This window comes from Cariama cristata, unplaced genomic scaffold (assembly GCF_000690535.1).
Source record: "Cariama cristata isolate BGI_N322 unplaced genomic scaffold, ASM69053v1 scaffold10976, whole genome shotgun sequence".
Taxonomy (NCBI): domain Eukaryota; kingdom Metazoa; phylum Chordata; class Aves; order Cariamiformes; family Cariamidae; genus Cariama; species Cariama cristata.
Genome location: NW_009623825.1, coordinates 7784 through 23903, shown reverse-complemented (window position 1 = coordinate 23903; position 16120 = coordinate 7784). Strand labels below are relative to the sequence as shown.

The window sequence follows — 16120 nt, the reverse complement described above, 5'->3', positions numbered from 1 at the left end:
CATTGAAAACAGCTGTATATGCTTTGCTCACAAAATACAGATGCAAGGTCACAAAGTTTCATATCACAAATAAATTTAAATAAGATGTAAATAAATTTGACAAGCCATGACTTTGGCAAAAACAAAAAAAATATATATTTAGCTCAATGCCATTAGTTTGCAAGGCTAAATTAAACTAATTATAGTCAATAACAAAATACAGAACATTTCTAATATTTGCTACATCTAGAGAGGCACACAGAATAATTCATTGATCTTAGCACTTTCTTTCCAGAGATGATTATGGTTTTGGATACATGTAAACGTTTGAATCACTGATAATGGGCTTTTTTTTTTGGCATTTAATGTACTAGATGCTCCCATCTTCAAAAACACAAGAAAATGTAAGAAGATTAATAATACTAGGAATGCTGCCAGGTAAAAACTTGACCTAAAGTACAACAGTATAAAACAGACAAAATATAACATGCTACGGGGAGGGTGGGAAGGGGGATTAGTACATAAGTACACTTTTTATTTTTTATTTTTTTTTTTACAATAAATAAAGATTGCACTGTAATTGGTATTTAAAGTACTGTATGCAGTATATAGTATAAATAAACCTAAAACAAAAATAATGTTGTTTTTTCCCCATTACTTTGGTTAAGGGAATATTATGCTAGTACAGGACACTGAATCTTAGACAATGGAGACAGAGCACAAAATAGCTAGGACAAAAGCAAAACCAAGTAGCAAAAATATACAAAAACAAGAGGCAGGGAAATACACTGTGTCTGTTGCACCCTTTTGGAATCTATTTGCACCTCCAGCTCATTTATGTCCCTGAGGTACTCGCACAATGTTGACTTAACATAAATAACCCAATGACTCAAGAGTTCAAAATCTAGTATCTTGATGGATTAAAATGCGTGTCTGGGAAGGGGTAGAGGCAGGAGGGGGGGGAAACTCCCATCAGAGCAGGGACTATTCCTCTGCAGGACTCTCGTCTAAGTTTTGTCATGTACCAAGTCATTTCAGTTAGCCCTGTGGTAAGAATAGCGTAGACACCCATTTAAGGTATTTAAAATAACCAGATCGAATTTCTGATACCTCCCCAAGAAGGTTCCATAAAATGGACACCCCTCCAAAAAATAATAACAATAACCATAATAAAAAAAGATCAACTGACAGTAAAGTTTGCTTACATTGAGTGTAAATCTCACCTAATTCAGTAGGAGGCAGTAAGCTGTCACCAGCTCTAATCATATAAATCAGACTGAACATAATAGAATAATATCTAGCATTAGATTAGGAATAGTTATATACAGTGACAAACAGACAAGTTAAAGCAGCTTTTAAACAGCTGAACATGGGAATAACTAACTATTGCACAATGCCCTCTTACTTAAAATTACCGCTAGGAATCAAAAAGGTAAAAAAACCTGTAATGCTTTGTAATTTATATGCAGTTTGGTTATTTGATTTCTTACACAGGCAGTTTATAGTGTTGTAACTGTAAAAATAACAGATAATTAAAAAGGTTTCTCGACTGCAGGATATCGTTCTGATTTAAATGAAATAAACAGTTAAAATAACAACTTACCTTTTATCTTGAAAAAAATGGGGCAAATGTAGTGAATAATTCATAGGCAACATTGCTAATACTGTTCAAGGAAAACCTGGTACTGTTGACTAACACTGTATTCTAGTCTTACCACTATAAACACTTGTGACTAATGTTCAGAAGGAAAAAAAAAGAGACAAAAAGTGATTCATTATTAAAATTTCCTAAATAGTAAGATAAAATAAGAGACTGTACGAACGTCAGTGGAAAAAAAAAAAGAAAAAACAATGTTGAAAAGGCAAATTGGTGACAATTTTGAAATTGTGCAGGAAAAAAAATAATCTTGCTTTTGGTATCTGGTTTGCTTGTTTCTCCAGTTTGACCACTTCCTAGTTTTGAATTTCAAAAAGGTGCATCAAAACACTGATTTATCTTTCTTCAAGCTAGAACTGTAAAAACAAAAGAAGCATATAAAATGTATGGTAGAACAAAAGGATTTCAAAAAAAGGAATATCTGAATAAATGTGTGGATTATAATGCGTAGCATTAGTTAAATTTGTATCTCAAACTTCCATTGGTTTCTCTACTTCATAAAGAAGTATTGTAATATACAGGCGAAGATAATTGACAAACTTGCAAAGCCAAGAACAATGAGGGCTGCAAACTGTTCATCAGTAGGAATCATGCTCTTTATCTTAGGATCATCTATGCTTCCCATTTCTCCTGCAAGCATGATCTCATTTCGCTGAAGCATAAAGGCAACGGATGGGCTGAAAGGTCCACTAAGTTCCTGTGAGGTATCCAAGCACCGGCGGCAAACGCAGACGCGAAACCGATAGTCTGTGTTGACTTGAAGGCCTGAGATGTGGAAGGTGGTCTCTTCTCCCTTGTAGACCTTCAAAACAAAACAGCAAGCACAGTCAAACACAAAGAGCAAGACAACCTCCTCCTCCTCCTCCTTTCATAGCATCAAACAATTTGAAAAAGTAGGAACGTTAGATTTTGCAAGGATCTGGGCCAGAAAGTTAGGCCAAGTGTGAGTCTCTTAAGGAACCATTTCTGCAGCTCTTAAGGGCAGGAACTCACTAGGTCAATGCAGGTTTTGGAAAAAAAGAGAGGCATGTAGAGGACTACGTAAGGGATGTCCATCATGAGAGGTCTCCAATACAGTGTTCAACAGAGTCAATGCACACAAGGACAGACAAGACTTCAGACAATATATCAACCGTAAGACGTACTCATCTTTTGTGGGTGTGATAAATATTATAAACATATTTCTGTACTCTCAAAATGTGACGATATGCCTAAAATATGTCTAAGACATAAGCATTTTTTGTGCTTGGCCCCAAAAGGAAGAAAACCCGCAAACTAAGGTTATTGGAAAACATTCACTGTATAACTGTAAAATTGGTTACAAATATTATTTTAATGTACTTCCCTCACGTGTCCCCCAAAAGTCAGCAGTCTTGACAGAAATTACACTTTCAGAATTGTGGAAACAATAACATATTATTAAGGTATTAAAAAAAAGCTCCTCTTGGTTGCAATGTATTCGGTTCTTTAGCAATCCAAACCCATCACGTATTTATGTTCATGAAATGTAGGTACCGCATGACTCAGAGAGCATGAGTCACAACCTGAGAAAGGAGAGAGAGAGAACCGAATATCTAAGAGACTGTTTTGCGTCTTAAATGGAAAAAGACCACTGGAAACGTTTCCGAACTCTGAAAACAAATAACCAGTCAACAATTTATATAACGGAGGGTTGTTGAAACTGCTATGTTATGAAATGAAAAACGTGTCACAAAGTGCTTGTGTCTGCCGGAAAAAAAGCATTCTGAACTTCAGATCCTTCTTCCTCTGCTCATTTAGCTGGTTTCCTTCTCTTCACTGCGGGAGTAGAAGGTTGAGAGCATCTCTGCCCTCCTGGAGGTAAGAACTCAACTTAGAAAAGGGTGACAAGAAGGAAATTAAACCTGAGCCAATAGAGGACTTCCTGTGCATTACAGTGGAGTAAGAAATACAGGAGGAAAAAGAAGAGACATCTCAGCTAAACATCACTTAAAGAGTCCAGCTTTCCTGCCCATGCTTGCCCCTGAGACTCGTCCCTTGGTTAAAAGCCAGATGCTGATTTCCTGAGGTGGTCTAGGACAAAAGATTAAGGTTTTTCATTCATTTGTTCTCTCCCCTCCTTTTAAACTTTCACAGTTTTTCCAAATATAGCTTGAATGATGGCGAGACTGAGTTTCCAGACTAAGTAGAAGTCCTCTAACTGGCTCATGTTTCTTGGCCCCAAGGCATAAATCAAGAAGCAATGTTTAAATAAAATTACGTTACCTTCTTCAAGTATGCTCAGTATTCACCGGGAGTTCACTCTCCTCAAGTGACAGGACTACAACAAATTCATACTGTAAATCTCTGCGATTAACTACAGCTATACGCTGTTGCCTTTTTGTCGTCTTTGCTTGTCTTCCCAACGCCAATGAGAAGTGAGTCATTAAGTTACAGTAATTCAGTAACTGCAGGGCAAACAAAACTGCAAGTGCTGTAGCGGTCCGTAGAAATAACGTGAAGGTTGAAACATTTGTTTGCAAAGCATACCTCATCCCAACAACATCTCTGCCACTCTATTTTCCAATGGCAATTCCATTTCTAACACCCACCTGTTGTGGGCAACTGTCCTCCAGTTACTCCCATCATCAATGCTGCATCTTGTAGGAGGTTAATACTTCAGTTTACTCCCAAATATAAATGATCATGCAAAGAAAAGTTGCATGCGTTTGGCATGTAAATGTAGGTTCAGTGAGTAATTAGAAAAGGATGTGTTCTTCCACAAGGACCAGAGTCAAGATCCTTCTACTTGGAAGACTTACCTAACTCCCATTTCTTTAAACTCTGAGACATGGTAACTCCAAGCATCTATCCTTACAAAACAACTGTAAACAAGGAATGTTTTCCGGTGCTGTTCTAGTTATTAATTTAATTTCAAAACATATAATCAGAGGAGCTCAACATGCCTTTGCCATAAATAAGCCTTCGCAACCAATATGACTGCTTCTAAAACAAACAAAAATCCAGTAAAATCCAAATCATGACATTTAATAAAAATGTCACAATCTAATCTTCATAAATTACATTTAACAGATAACAAGGATGGGATATATACAACCTGTCTTTGCATTGAAAAAACCTGTCCAGTTAATTGTTTTTTTACTTGTTTTGTTCTGTCAGGGTGGTGAATACCAGTGTAACTGGAGGCTAAGTTTGGCTAAATCAAAGACCTCTATCTTCATTCCAGTCTAATAAATACAGATGACCAAGTTCACTCAAGCCAGCTAGTCAAAAGCACTTCTCAGAAAAAGTCCAGATAGTCAAGTGAGAAAAGAGCACATCTTCAAAGAAACTTTGAAAAATAGTCGAAAGTATGCTGAATACATGAATTAACATTCACTGATGAAAAGACAAAACATTTCTTGCACTAGAACTAGGAAGGTGGTGGAAATTGTCCTGCTTTCAGTGGTTTGATGAGTATTTAGCACCAGTGGACCTATGCCCTTTCTCAGTAACAGGTAAAAAATTATTGTCCTTAATTGTCATTCACTTCTCACAGTAGCCTCTGTATCCTCCACAACTGGCTGCGGCGAGCACATTGGAGAACTACTGGCTGCAGCTCAGTTTTGCCTGCAGTATTGTCTGTAGGACCAGGCTCAGCCAACGCAGGATGCCCTCAGCACAAAGATACATGCCTGGTTGTGAACACAGCTCCACTCTGTGAATGGACTTCATATACACAACAGAGGAAAAAAACTGACAATTATGTATACGGTCTTTAAATTTGCTAAACAAATATGAAACCAAATATAACTGTATAAAGCAGCATGCTTTTTTTTTTTTTACATGTAGCACATTATGCTTTGGTGGTCAACAAGTCAAAGCAAAGCAGCTATCCAATTTATCGCTTTCAGTTCCTAAAAACAGCTTTTCTGTTTAGGCACCTGAGAATATAATAAAAATATTATGAGCTTTTTGCCTGGCTCCCTCAATGAAAATATCATCACAAATAAACGGATGCTGAAGCCTCGTATGGCATTTGATCCTACCGATCAAGCTTGACAGCTCAGAGAATTCCTGTAGGCAAGTATTTCTCAATTTCACCGATGTCATTAAATAATTCCAACTCCCCTCCATCTTTTCCAAATAATAAAAATGAGAGCCACAATTGCCCTACAAGCAACACACTGGAAAATGTAAGATAACCTTGCCTGGTTGTTGCACTCCATTGCAATGAGCAGTGTATTTAATAATCAATAAAAGCCTATTTTGTATGGTGATAAGAAGATCAAGAATCAGAGGCAGGTTTCAATCTATTTAGAGAGCACGCCCACTTGAAAGGTTTAATTTCTTCTAACTCATCTGACAGATTTCTGTAAGAAACTGGCTTATTATTTCATCCCAACTCCAAATCAGCTTTGCTCACATGCTCATAAACCCGTAAGAGCTGTGTGGACAGCCTTGTCTCCTAAACAAAGCAAACGAGTCCCTCCGATCACCTTCTACGAGGTGGGCTGCACTGAAAAACTCTAAAGAAAGGAAATTATTTGCTCGATCTCATGACACAAAATTGGCATCAGGAGGCAGAGAAAATACTCAATGGAAGTAGCGCTAGTAAGAAGTGCCAATGTGTACTGTACAATTACGTTGTACTTCGGCATGCAACCAGCACAAGTGCCTTTGACTTGCTATTTAAAATAGAGAAGGAAAACCAATTTTTTGCTGATTAGAGCTTTACACAAGTTCACAGTGCACTGAATGAGTTTCAGGGACTGTGTGTCTACAGAGTCTGAAACAAAAAAAAAACAACAATAAAAATTAGAGCTTGGTAAGACCAACCAGGTTCTCCCAGGCGTTCCCCCTCTCGGTGCAGACCTGAGCAGGCTTCCCACTGCATTGCTGAGGGATTTTTACACACCCAGCGTATCCTACCCATATCTTTTCTTCTTTTGGAAAGCATTTGGAGACAGTTTTCTCCCAGAAGAGATCTGGCAGAAGCTGATGACACCCCACTGCCTCCAAATTCTCAAAAATTTCAAAGGTAGAACATTTTGCCTCACTGGCAAACAATTTAAGAATAAAGAAGCTTTAAAGCTCAGCTCTAATCTCCCACGATTGGCTCTTATGAAGAGCTGGCTCCTTGGTGATTTGATCCTCAGGGCTGCTCAACTGAGAAACGAAAACTTAGGCTGCTGAGCGTTACCAGCGTTATCCCAAGCTTCAGCTCCTGCTAGCGCTGCGCAGTGCAGCCTGCTCCCCTAACCCCAGATTAAAACCATGCAAAAGCTGGAGACGATTTTAACACGCTTTAAAGCTAAGTTCTGACAGAGTAAGTTTTGCTAGGTCAAAATGCAAGAAACAGAAAAACAAATCTGGGCCACCAATTCCTAGAATCTGCCATGATGTACATCCCGATTTGTAAACAAGGATTTCCTAAAAAGAATTGTTATATGCCATTGCTTTTTTGAAGTATCCAAATAGATAAGGCATACGAATACACAAAAAGGAAGACATCGCTTGAGAAACAGGAAAGGGAGTATCTTATATTTTTTTAAACACACTTTTTAGGGAGTTAAATTGTTATCTGTTTAGTTCCTGCAAATCCAGTTCTTCAGACAATTCTCAGCAGAGGAATATCTACAGTGTGTTCTCGCAGAGGAGGTCAGGGATGGCAGTAGCCCCAGTCTGAAAAAAAGGGCTTTTGGGTACTTTGATACCACCTCTGCTAGGTCAACTGGTGGAAAAGCAGTGGCTTTTGGGACACGGAGGGCTACTACAGGGGGAGGGAGACAGTTCAGGTGTGATGATCTAGAGAAAAACTATAGCTTTACCCAAAAGCATGTCAGGGGCTAATGTTGCAGTAGGGGAAGGAAATGCTAAAGTGATTCAGCTTATTTTATAAATTAATGAAGATGATTATTTTCTGTAACTTGAATTTGATTCTACAACACAAGTGAGGTGCGAGTACAGACCGGAGGTCTGCTCCTAGGTGTTCTCACATCTCTTGAGAGCTTCATCACTAGGATGGCATACACAGCAATTGATTAATAGGGAGCTCAAACTTTGAGAGTTAACAGATGGCAATAAGACTTCGTTTTCTTCTGCTAATGTTTTATTTCACAATGGCTTTTCTGTATTTATTCACTTTCAATACAAAACACACTAGACAGGTGTTATGATGCCCTACTTCATACTGGTCCACAGGCAGTTGCAGAAACACCAGTGCCGCATACTAAAGAGCTATGCTGTGTGAATAAGGGAAGTGAAACATGGCCACTTATTTCTGTGTGCACCCAACTCTGTGCCAGAATAAACTGAAGCAGACAACTTTATGCTTAGTCAGCACAAAGTGCCCAGGTGGATTTTTCCTTCTGTTAATGAAATTAATATGTGAGAACATTGCATTCTGCACCTTCTGAAGGGCTTCCTAGCAAAGAGCTGGATCAAGACCTGTAACGTAAAAATTTTCCCAGAAATAGGAATTGAGTGTCACATTTGTGCAGCCTGAGTAAGGATTTCCGTGAGCTTTCTTACCAAATCTAGGAAGACTGTGCTCGACACTGTGCCACTCCGTGCGTACAACTATTCCCCAAATAGTCACAGGATATAGCCATGCTTTGAAAAAACTCAAGCACAATCATCATAAAAAAGCTCTAACTCAGTTTTCACGATGCTAGGATGTTCCTTTTCCAAGCTTTTATTCAGATGAAAAGACTAAAATCTACTATGTAGAGCAAACAACATTCTTGTCAATAAAACACCATCACATCAGTTTAAAAAAATATAACAGAGTACGAATGCTAAGCCAGTATCACAAAAGTCATACTATCATCTTCCTAGTAAGTCTGTCAGAATAAAAGTATCTTTGTAAAATTTCCTGGGGGAGAAACAGACATATATCAAACATTCTCCCATTCCCTTAACATGCATCATCATCTTGACTTCTGCCATGCATACTCACTTCTACAGATGGTGATGCTTAGTAAATGCTTTACCCTTTAATTGGTTTGTTCTGCTCCAGTATATACCTACACACGAACTTAGACTCATAAGCTTTTACTCATTTAAACACTGGTAGCAAGAATTAGGCTTTAAGATAAAATGAGGAAACTGATTTTGGTCACCTATCAGCTGTATTCATCTGAAGTAAATCAACTTGGGGTAGACAGAGATACGGCTCCATGGCTTTGTAACATGTCTTCCTAGTTAAAACGGTTTAATGTCTTGCCTTAAATAGTTGCCTTCAAATTGCTGCAAATAAAGTGATCTGACTACTGACAGGATTACAGCCTTGTAACAGAGAAACAGTTTTATATGTTCATTAGTTGAAAGGTTTCAGTTTTAAGGTGATTTTAAAAGTGGATTTGTATTCTACAAAACTCACCTGCGTTTGGGGTGGTGTAAAACATGTCATCCTTATGGGTCCCCTCCAGCTTGAGATATTCTATGATTCTATGTCGCAGAACACAGACAGTTGTGTCCTGGAGGGTGAGTGATGGGGAAAGGGTTTGAGGATGAGTGACCCTACACGTGAAGTCCTGCACAGCCCATAAGTAGCTTGAAATAGCTATTTGTTGCATTTATTTCCATGCCAGTGGGACATAAAAACATTACTTCATGCAGCTATTTATCTCCTTCTTATCCCTATGCTATCCCTGGAGCTGCAAAACACACTGGTGACTGCTATAGAAACTCCAGTCACCACTTAAGACACTGTTCTTTCTCATGGGTGTATTTAATAGCCTGAAAATCTACAATATTTTTCATTTGTGCAACCCTTCAAAACAATTTGCAAAACTTTTCTAATATAATGTGCATCTTGAGATGCATATGCAAAATATTTATGTCAATAGCAGGGAACAAAACTGATTTAAAGGTAAATTTAGGACTTGCACTTCAAACGTAGTTAACATATCACTAACATAACTTTTCAGTTAAATAGTAGCAAGTGACCACACGCATGCCACAGTAAAGGTAAAGTGAAATGCATTAGCCAGAAAATCACTGAAAGACGTTTATGTATTTTATCTCCTATTTACATAATAGGAGCTAGGAGCATGCACATAGCCACTGCAGCTCAGCTAATGGACAACGAAGTCAGTGATGTGCCCCAGTGCTGAGACAACACCCACATTTCAGATGAAGATAAATAATTTTGATGGGCGAAACTGATTTCTGAGAAGGTTAAACAGTGGAACTCTCCCTCTCTTCCATGGTCAGTTATCAGCCAGCCCAACTATAAAGGTCACAGTGTCAGCTTTAAGCATCCCAGCTGGGAGCGGCTTCTAGTGAGTTGTAAAAACTGAAGCAAAACACCCCTCATCAGGGTCGTGCTTCATGAGAAATGAAGATCTTCAATATAATGCATACTTTTTATTTCCTTTATTGCTGAGTTTTTTCATGCCACAACTTCTTGACTGCAAAGATTAAGCCACCATCTACCTTCAAGGAACATGAAGCCATGCCTAGTTCTCCCCAAGGACATCTAGAACATCTTAAACACTGAAGCTATGCTTACCAAAGCTGTATGTGGAGGTTGTATGTCAAGGCTACTTTGTAAATCAGGCAACAGCAAATTGGGTGCACTTATCCACTTACCACTGACATTATGAGGCCAACCCAGTACACAGAGATTTTATTACCTATACCAGCACCAAGAATGCTTCCCAACAAAAACAATAGTTAGGTTTCCGAATCTTTAGCACCCACATGAATTCTCTTGCATTTATCTATGTTATTTTTGAAAATTCATTAGTTCACAGTAACACTCAAAAATAGACTGAAGAGGAGCAAAGACACAGTTGCAAATAAAGTACTACCTTATTCATATTTTCCAGAGTTTAATTTAAGATTTAACATATCTCGTTCCCTAATTTGGACTTATTTGGAATCCATATGACAATGAAAGAAAGGACAGGGAGAAGACAGGGCACAGATGAAGTGCACTGTAAATCACACAGTCAGAGGTGTGACAGATGAAATAAAAGATCTAGCTGTGAATTAGTTGCTCTGTTCCAGGTGCTCTGGGCAAATGTCCACTTGTGATCTCTAATCAAGACAGACAAGGAAAGAAGGATCAGCTGTACTTCATTCACGTTGCTTCCGCAGCGCAAGAAAGGACACAGTTTTCTGTGGGGCAGCTGATATACAGCAGTTACACATCCATGCATCAAGATCTCAGACAGGAATGGAATGGCTGAACAAACCAGTCAAAAGTTGTGTACTTGACCGAAATCCTCAATGGAGGGTCTTGGAATTGGCTTAGTGAACAAGGAAGATGATCTACCTACTTCACCTTCTCATCTTCAGGCAACGGTTAGCACCAGCCAGTTCAGAAGAAAGCATGGGTGGATAGAATTGTAACTTTTCAAAGGTTAGTTCAGTTAGAAATAGTGATTAACTATGGACAGAGCGCAAATCACTCCAATAAGATAACGACGTTCTATATACTCCCTCAGGGGAGAAAACAACCTATTACAGTCCTTAATTTTGACTCAGCCTTTACCAAAGTTCACCTGACACATCACCATAGGGTGTAATTCAATACAGTAGAAAGAAGCAGCACAGTGAATGTTCAAAAACATTTCCATTTATTTAGTCATCAATTTAGCAATATTAAAACAAGACCATCTTCCTACCTGCTTGTATTCAGATTCTCTTCCAACCAGTACCTGCAGAACATAACCAACAGGATCTCCCTTCATGGGTGGGACCACTTCCCAGGTAATTTCACAGGCGTTTCCTCCCAACTGTGTCACTCGAGGGGCTACAGTAAAACAAAATGCGTTAACATTTACTATAAAGACTGCATTGAAATCTTATTCATGTTACGTGCACTGTAATACATAAGAAAATATTTTAAAAAGAGACGTTTGGGACATCACAGAGGCTAGTAGCACATAATCTGTACTGTATTTTTGTGGTCAAAAAAAGCCAATTGCCAACACCACTGTTTGAAAGAAGTAAAACTTCTAAGTCGCTCAAAAGTCTCCTTTATTTCCGGACAGTCTTGCCTGGTTAAGCAGTTCAGGATTCTGGTGGTATTAAACAACAAACACGATTCACAGAAAACTGGGTGAAATTTCAAGCTGATTAACAAGCTCCTAAGAAGTTTACTGTAGGACCCAGATCACTTCTGCAGAAGGACAGTAAGCTGTTAGAGCATCTTTCAGCTGTCAGCTGTGTGAGCCACTAGAAAGGTGGAGTGGATGTGATGGAGAACTTTGAACTTTTAAAATGCAATTGCAATGCTGTGCACTGATCTTTTCAAAGCAGAACCCAATGCATGAATTACACTGGCATTAATAAAAGCAGCAATTTCCTGAAGTTCTCAGCAAACACCTGTGCCTGTGGAGACGCCTGCATATTCCTCCCATGCCACATGTCATTGGAAGAGAGGAATAATATCAAACATTTCATTCAAGAAAAACAGGAGAAGGAATGTGAGAAGGGAAACTAAATAATCTTCTGTATTAGAGATGAAGTCCAGCCTGGGAAGCAAAAGTACAAGCATAATTTTAAAGACCTGGACTCGTGTCTAATTCTGAGCCTGACATTCAGATAATCAGACCTGCTATTTCTAGCCAGGCTTAGACTAGTGCTTTCACTAGAACTCTAGAGAAATTCAATTTGTCAGTTGTTACAATCATGCCATCCTTGAGAGAGGATCTCTCACCAGTTGAAAGCCAAAAGACACTGTATCATGCCTAATAGCAAGCCTTCAGGTGAGCTGAGCAGAGTACTAACAGCGGCAGCATGTTTATATGTACAACTCCCACTGGAAGGCATCAAAACAACTGCGACAGCACCCAGGGTCCACCAACCTCTTCATCAGGCAGAGCAAGCAAGCACAGGACCAAAAAAATGAAACTGGGAGAAACAACGGCGCTGAACACTTTACTAAGTGGTTAATATGTGCACGTGCAAAGACATGAGCTTGTTAAAGGTAATCTAGAGTCCCAACCCTATGAAAACAGACAACAGGAGAGTTTATCAAGGAAACAAATGCTGCTGCTGCTGCATACATTACATGAATTTTAGACTAATTTGTTACCACCCAAGAGGAACACATGAACCATACGCGGACCCAAATGTAATCAATATCCATTTGCTTCTCTCTGCACATCTGCCAGTGTTGAAAGACTGATAATAGACGCCTTCATCCCAGCCGACAAAAATATTCTCAATTATTTTCCCTCCTCCTTCCATCCCTCATCCCGATACACGTAGATTTTTGTCTGACACTTACAAAACACTGCTATTAACAATAATGCTATTTTAGGGTTGTGTCAGGTTGGCATCACCAAGTGAGTAATTAGAATACTTTATGGGAGAATAAACACACGCTTCTGATACATGAAAAACTGTACTAAGTTTACCACATACATTCCTTCGTATTGCTCTGAACACCAAAGGGAATCAACACTATCATTTTGCCTCAACAGATCCCTTTTCCCTATAGCATTTCCCCCCCCCCCCAGTAGTGTTCACTAACGCAGTTTTTGTTGTGCCCTTTTCGCTGTTACAGCCAGTGTTTTGCTATGTACCTGTGGTCCCAGCCCACACACAACCCGGTATTTGTACCGTATCTTAACTGCTTGATATTCAGTTGAGGGTATGAGTCATGTTTAACAGGAACTAAACAGCCAAGCAGGGAGTTCAAAACAAAAGCCTAGGTGAGATCTGAATTTAATAAAATGGATTTCTGTGCAACAAAATAAAAATGTGACTACAGTGCACGCCTGCATCCCTGTGCTAGTTTTATCCACTTAGTGCAGCTAAGAGAAGGAAGGACAACACAGACCCAGCATCGGCAACGACACGCGCCTGCGCCCAGGCACTCCGACAACTTGCAGGTGCTCAAGCTGTGAAGTATACCCTCCCCGCTACCATCGCCTATGCCAGCTTGGTTCATCTAGCATGAACTCCCTTCGCTTTGCTGGGTAGCATATTTTACAACTCCGTAATACAGTGAATCAGGATCATTCACTGTTGGGAAGTGTATTTACTCTCGAACTTTACACCAAATGCATACAGATATCTTCTTCCAGGGACAGCACTGAAGCAAACACCAAAACCCAGGGGATATCCAGTTAGAAATGAGGGTGGGATTCTCGCAGACACTGATTTTAGTGCAGTGAAGCCAGTCTCCCAGTGTTCTCCCTGCACTCGAGAGTGTTGCTCTTCCTGGGGGTGATTCAGAGCAGCTAACCTAGGGACCAGTGAAATTACAACCCAGCAGTGTTCTCCCCTCTCTAAATCTTTGATTATGAATGGTGTCAAAATCACCAAAGCCAGATTTTAAATATAGCGGAGCAAATGAAACCTCTCTGACAAACTAACAGTTGCTGTTTCCCACAGCAAATTGTACTGCTTGACAAAGGAGTTTTAAACACAGAGGAAAAAAAGGTGCATCTGATTTCAGCTCAGTTTATCTGACAACCGATATAGTGAATCCAATGCCTTTGTAATAGTTCTCCTTGGAAAGAAGGAGTAAAATTACTTAGGTCAAAATTTAGACACAGTAGATGATGTTTAATTATAAAACTTCATTTAATTAGGTCTTTTGGTCTTCTAGTAGAACACATGCCAAGCGAGGTCTAAATCTAATGCTTCATGTATGTAAAATATCATAATTAATTTTATAGATTAAAGGAGAAATAAATTCTGAAGTGCTACACTGAACATCACCTACACAACTAAAAAACAATATTAAGCTTTACTAATGCTTAAGTTCGTATGTACACATATATACTACAGCTGTTACACCCCTTATAGAAGTGCTGTGGCAATCCAGGGCAATCCCCTGCTAATCATTATTGTCAGCGGCAGCATTTTAACAGTTTATGTGTAACAGTAGTGGTGGGTTTAACATTTATATTGTTTATATGAATTTTTTTGGTGATAACTTAGCTTTCCACCATGATGTAACTTCACAATTCACAGAAATATACAAGCAGCACAAACTGATTTTTCACGTGTTATTGCATACTTATGTTAACCCTTACAAACTCACTGCACACTTACCAATTACTTAAATAATTACATGTTACTTACATATATGTAAAAAACTTATTGCATACCTTTGATTGCAGGTGGGACTGACTTAGTTGTGCAGAAGGTACATATTTCGGAGAAAGGTCCCTCCCCAGCATCATTGACTGCCTGTATTCTGAACGAGTAACAAGTGGATTCTGTCAGCCTTTGTATCTTGTACGTATGACTTGGTCCCCTATAAATCGGAATAAACCTGGAACAATAACAATGAGACCATGTAGTTACACTGGAGTGGCACTAACATTTCTGGCTATTACGCACATCAGAGCATGGTATCCATATTGTGACAACTGGCACGATGCGCTTTGCAGAGCTGTTAAAGGCAAGTCTAGAAATTGCATGTTATTAACACACTAACAATGATTAGTACATTAAGGAAAGCAGAAGTTTGTTGTCCCTTTAGCAACTAATACTTACCTTGCAAAATGATCATGTGAATTATCAGGAAAAACATCTGTCAATGCAATTCCTACTACCTAGTAATCAAAATGGATTCAACCTGTGCTCTGCTACAATACCTTGCATGCGCTATTGGTTTAAAAGTATGTTTAAAACAAGACGAATGCTTTGAATCTTTTATTGCTTGATTTGGACTTCATTCACACACTAAGACCCAAAGACCACATCTTACACTCATCTGTGCCATCTTAAGCCAGAGTAACTCTATTTAAATCAGAACATATGGATTGCATAATATATAATCTAATACATTACACACTTCTCAGTTCTGAAGAGTTCACAGACTGAAGACAGTCAAACAGCAAAGACAAACAGATTCAGAGAGAACATATAGTGGTCTACGAGTCAAAAGGCACAGGCGAAGCATGACTATAGCAAGGGGGATGTGGAGGATGGAAAAGAATGCCAGCTGGGGGATGCCTGTGCTTACAGCCCTGCTCGAGAGCAGGCTGAGAAGAAGAAAAAGACATGATGCTAAGGAAATGACTTCCAAAATACTTCCATTGACAAGACCAAACATCAGCACACACAAACTTGTCCAACAATGTAATGCAGAACAAAATCAATGTCACTTAATCTTTAAAAAAAAAAAGTACAGTTGCTAGAGAGAATCTGACTTCTATTTTCACTTGCTCTGCTCAGATAAATGCTTTTCAGTAATAGTCATATGTTAGTCAGCAGTTTCTAAGATCCTGAGCCCCCAGGTGCTGAGCAGAATGGGGACGAGGGTAAATAGAGAAGGAACACCCAGCAATCTTGCATCAATCTGCTTAGCCTCCACTTGGGAACAAGGTCTTACTTGCAATAGTCCTGAATCTGGAGAACATAAAATTGAACGTGTAGGATCACACAGTTTTTTGATGATTTAGTACACTTATTCAAATATCTTAACCATTTCAGTGGATTTTAAATCACCAGGAAGCCAACAAAGAGATTTGGTTTTGACTTCCCTATATAGGTGCTAGCTTTATCCTTTGGCTTTTCATGAGATACACAGTATAACCAATTTAG

At 39.0% G+C, this 16120-nt stretch overlaps 1 protein-coding gene across 1 annotated transcript; it reads right to left on the bottom strand.

The window, feature by feature from the left end:
* Positions 1-1600: 1600 nt before the first annotated feature.
* Positions 1601-14843, bottom strand: LOC104163805 (fibronectin type III domain-containing protein 3B-like; the record flags this gene model as incomplete). The annotated part of the gene is made up of 3 exons (XM_009702922.1): positions 1601-2438; positions 11233-11360; positions 14677-14843. Coding segments are annotated over 3 exons (607 nt in total), but the record flags the coding sequence as incomplete, so codon positions are not given.
* Positions 14844-16120: the final 1277 nt, after the last annotated feature.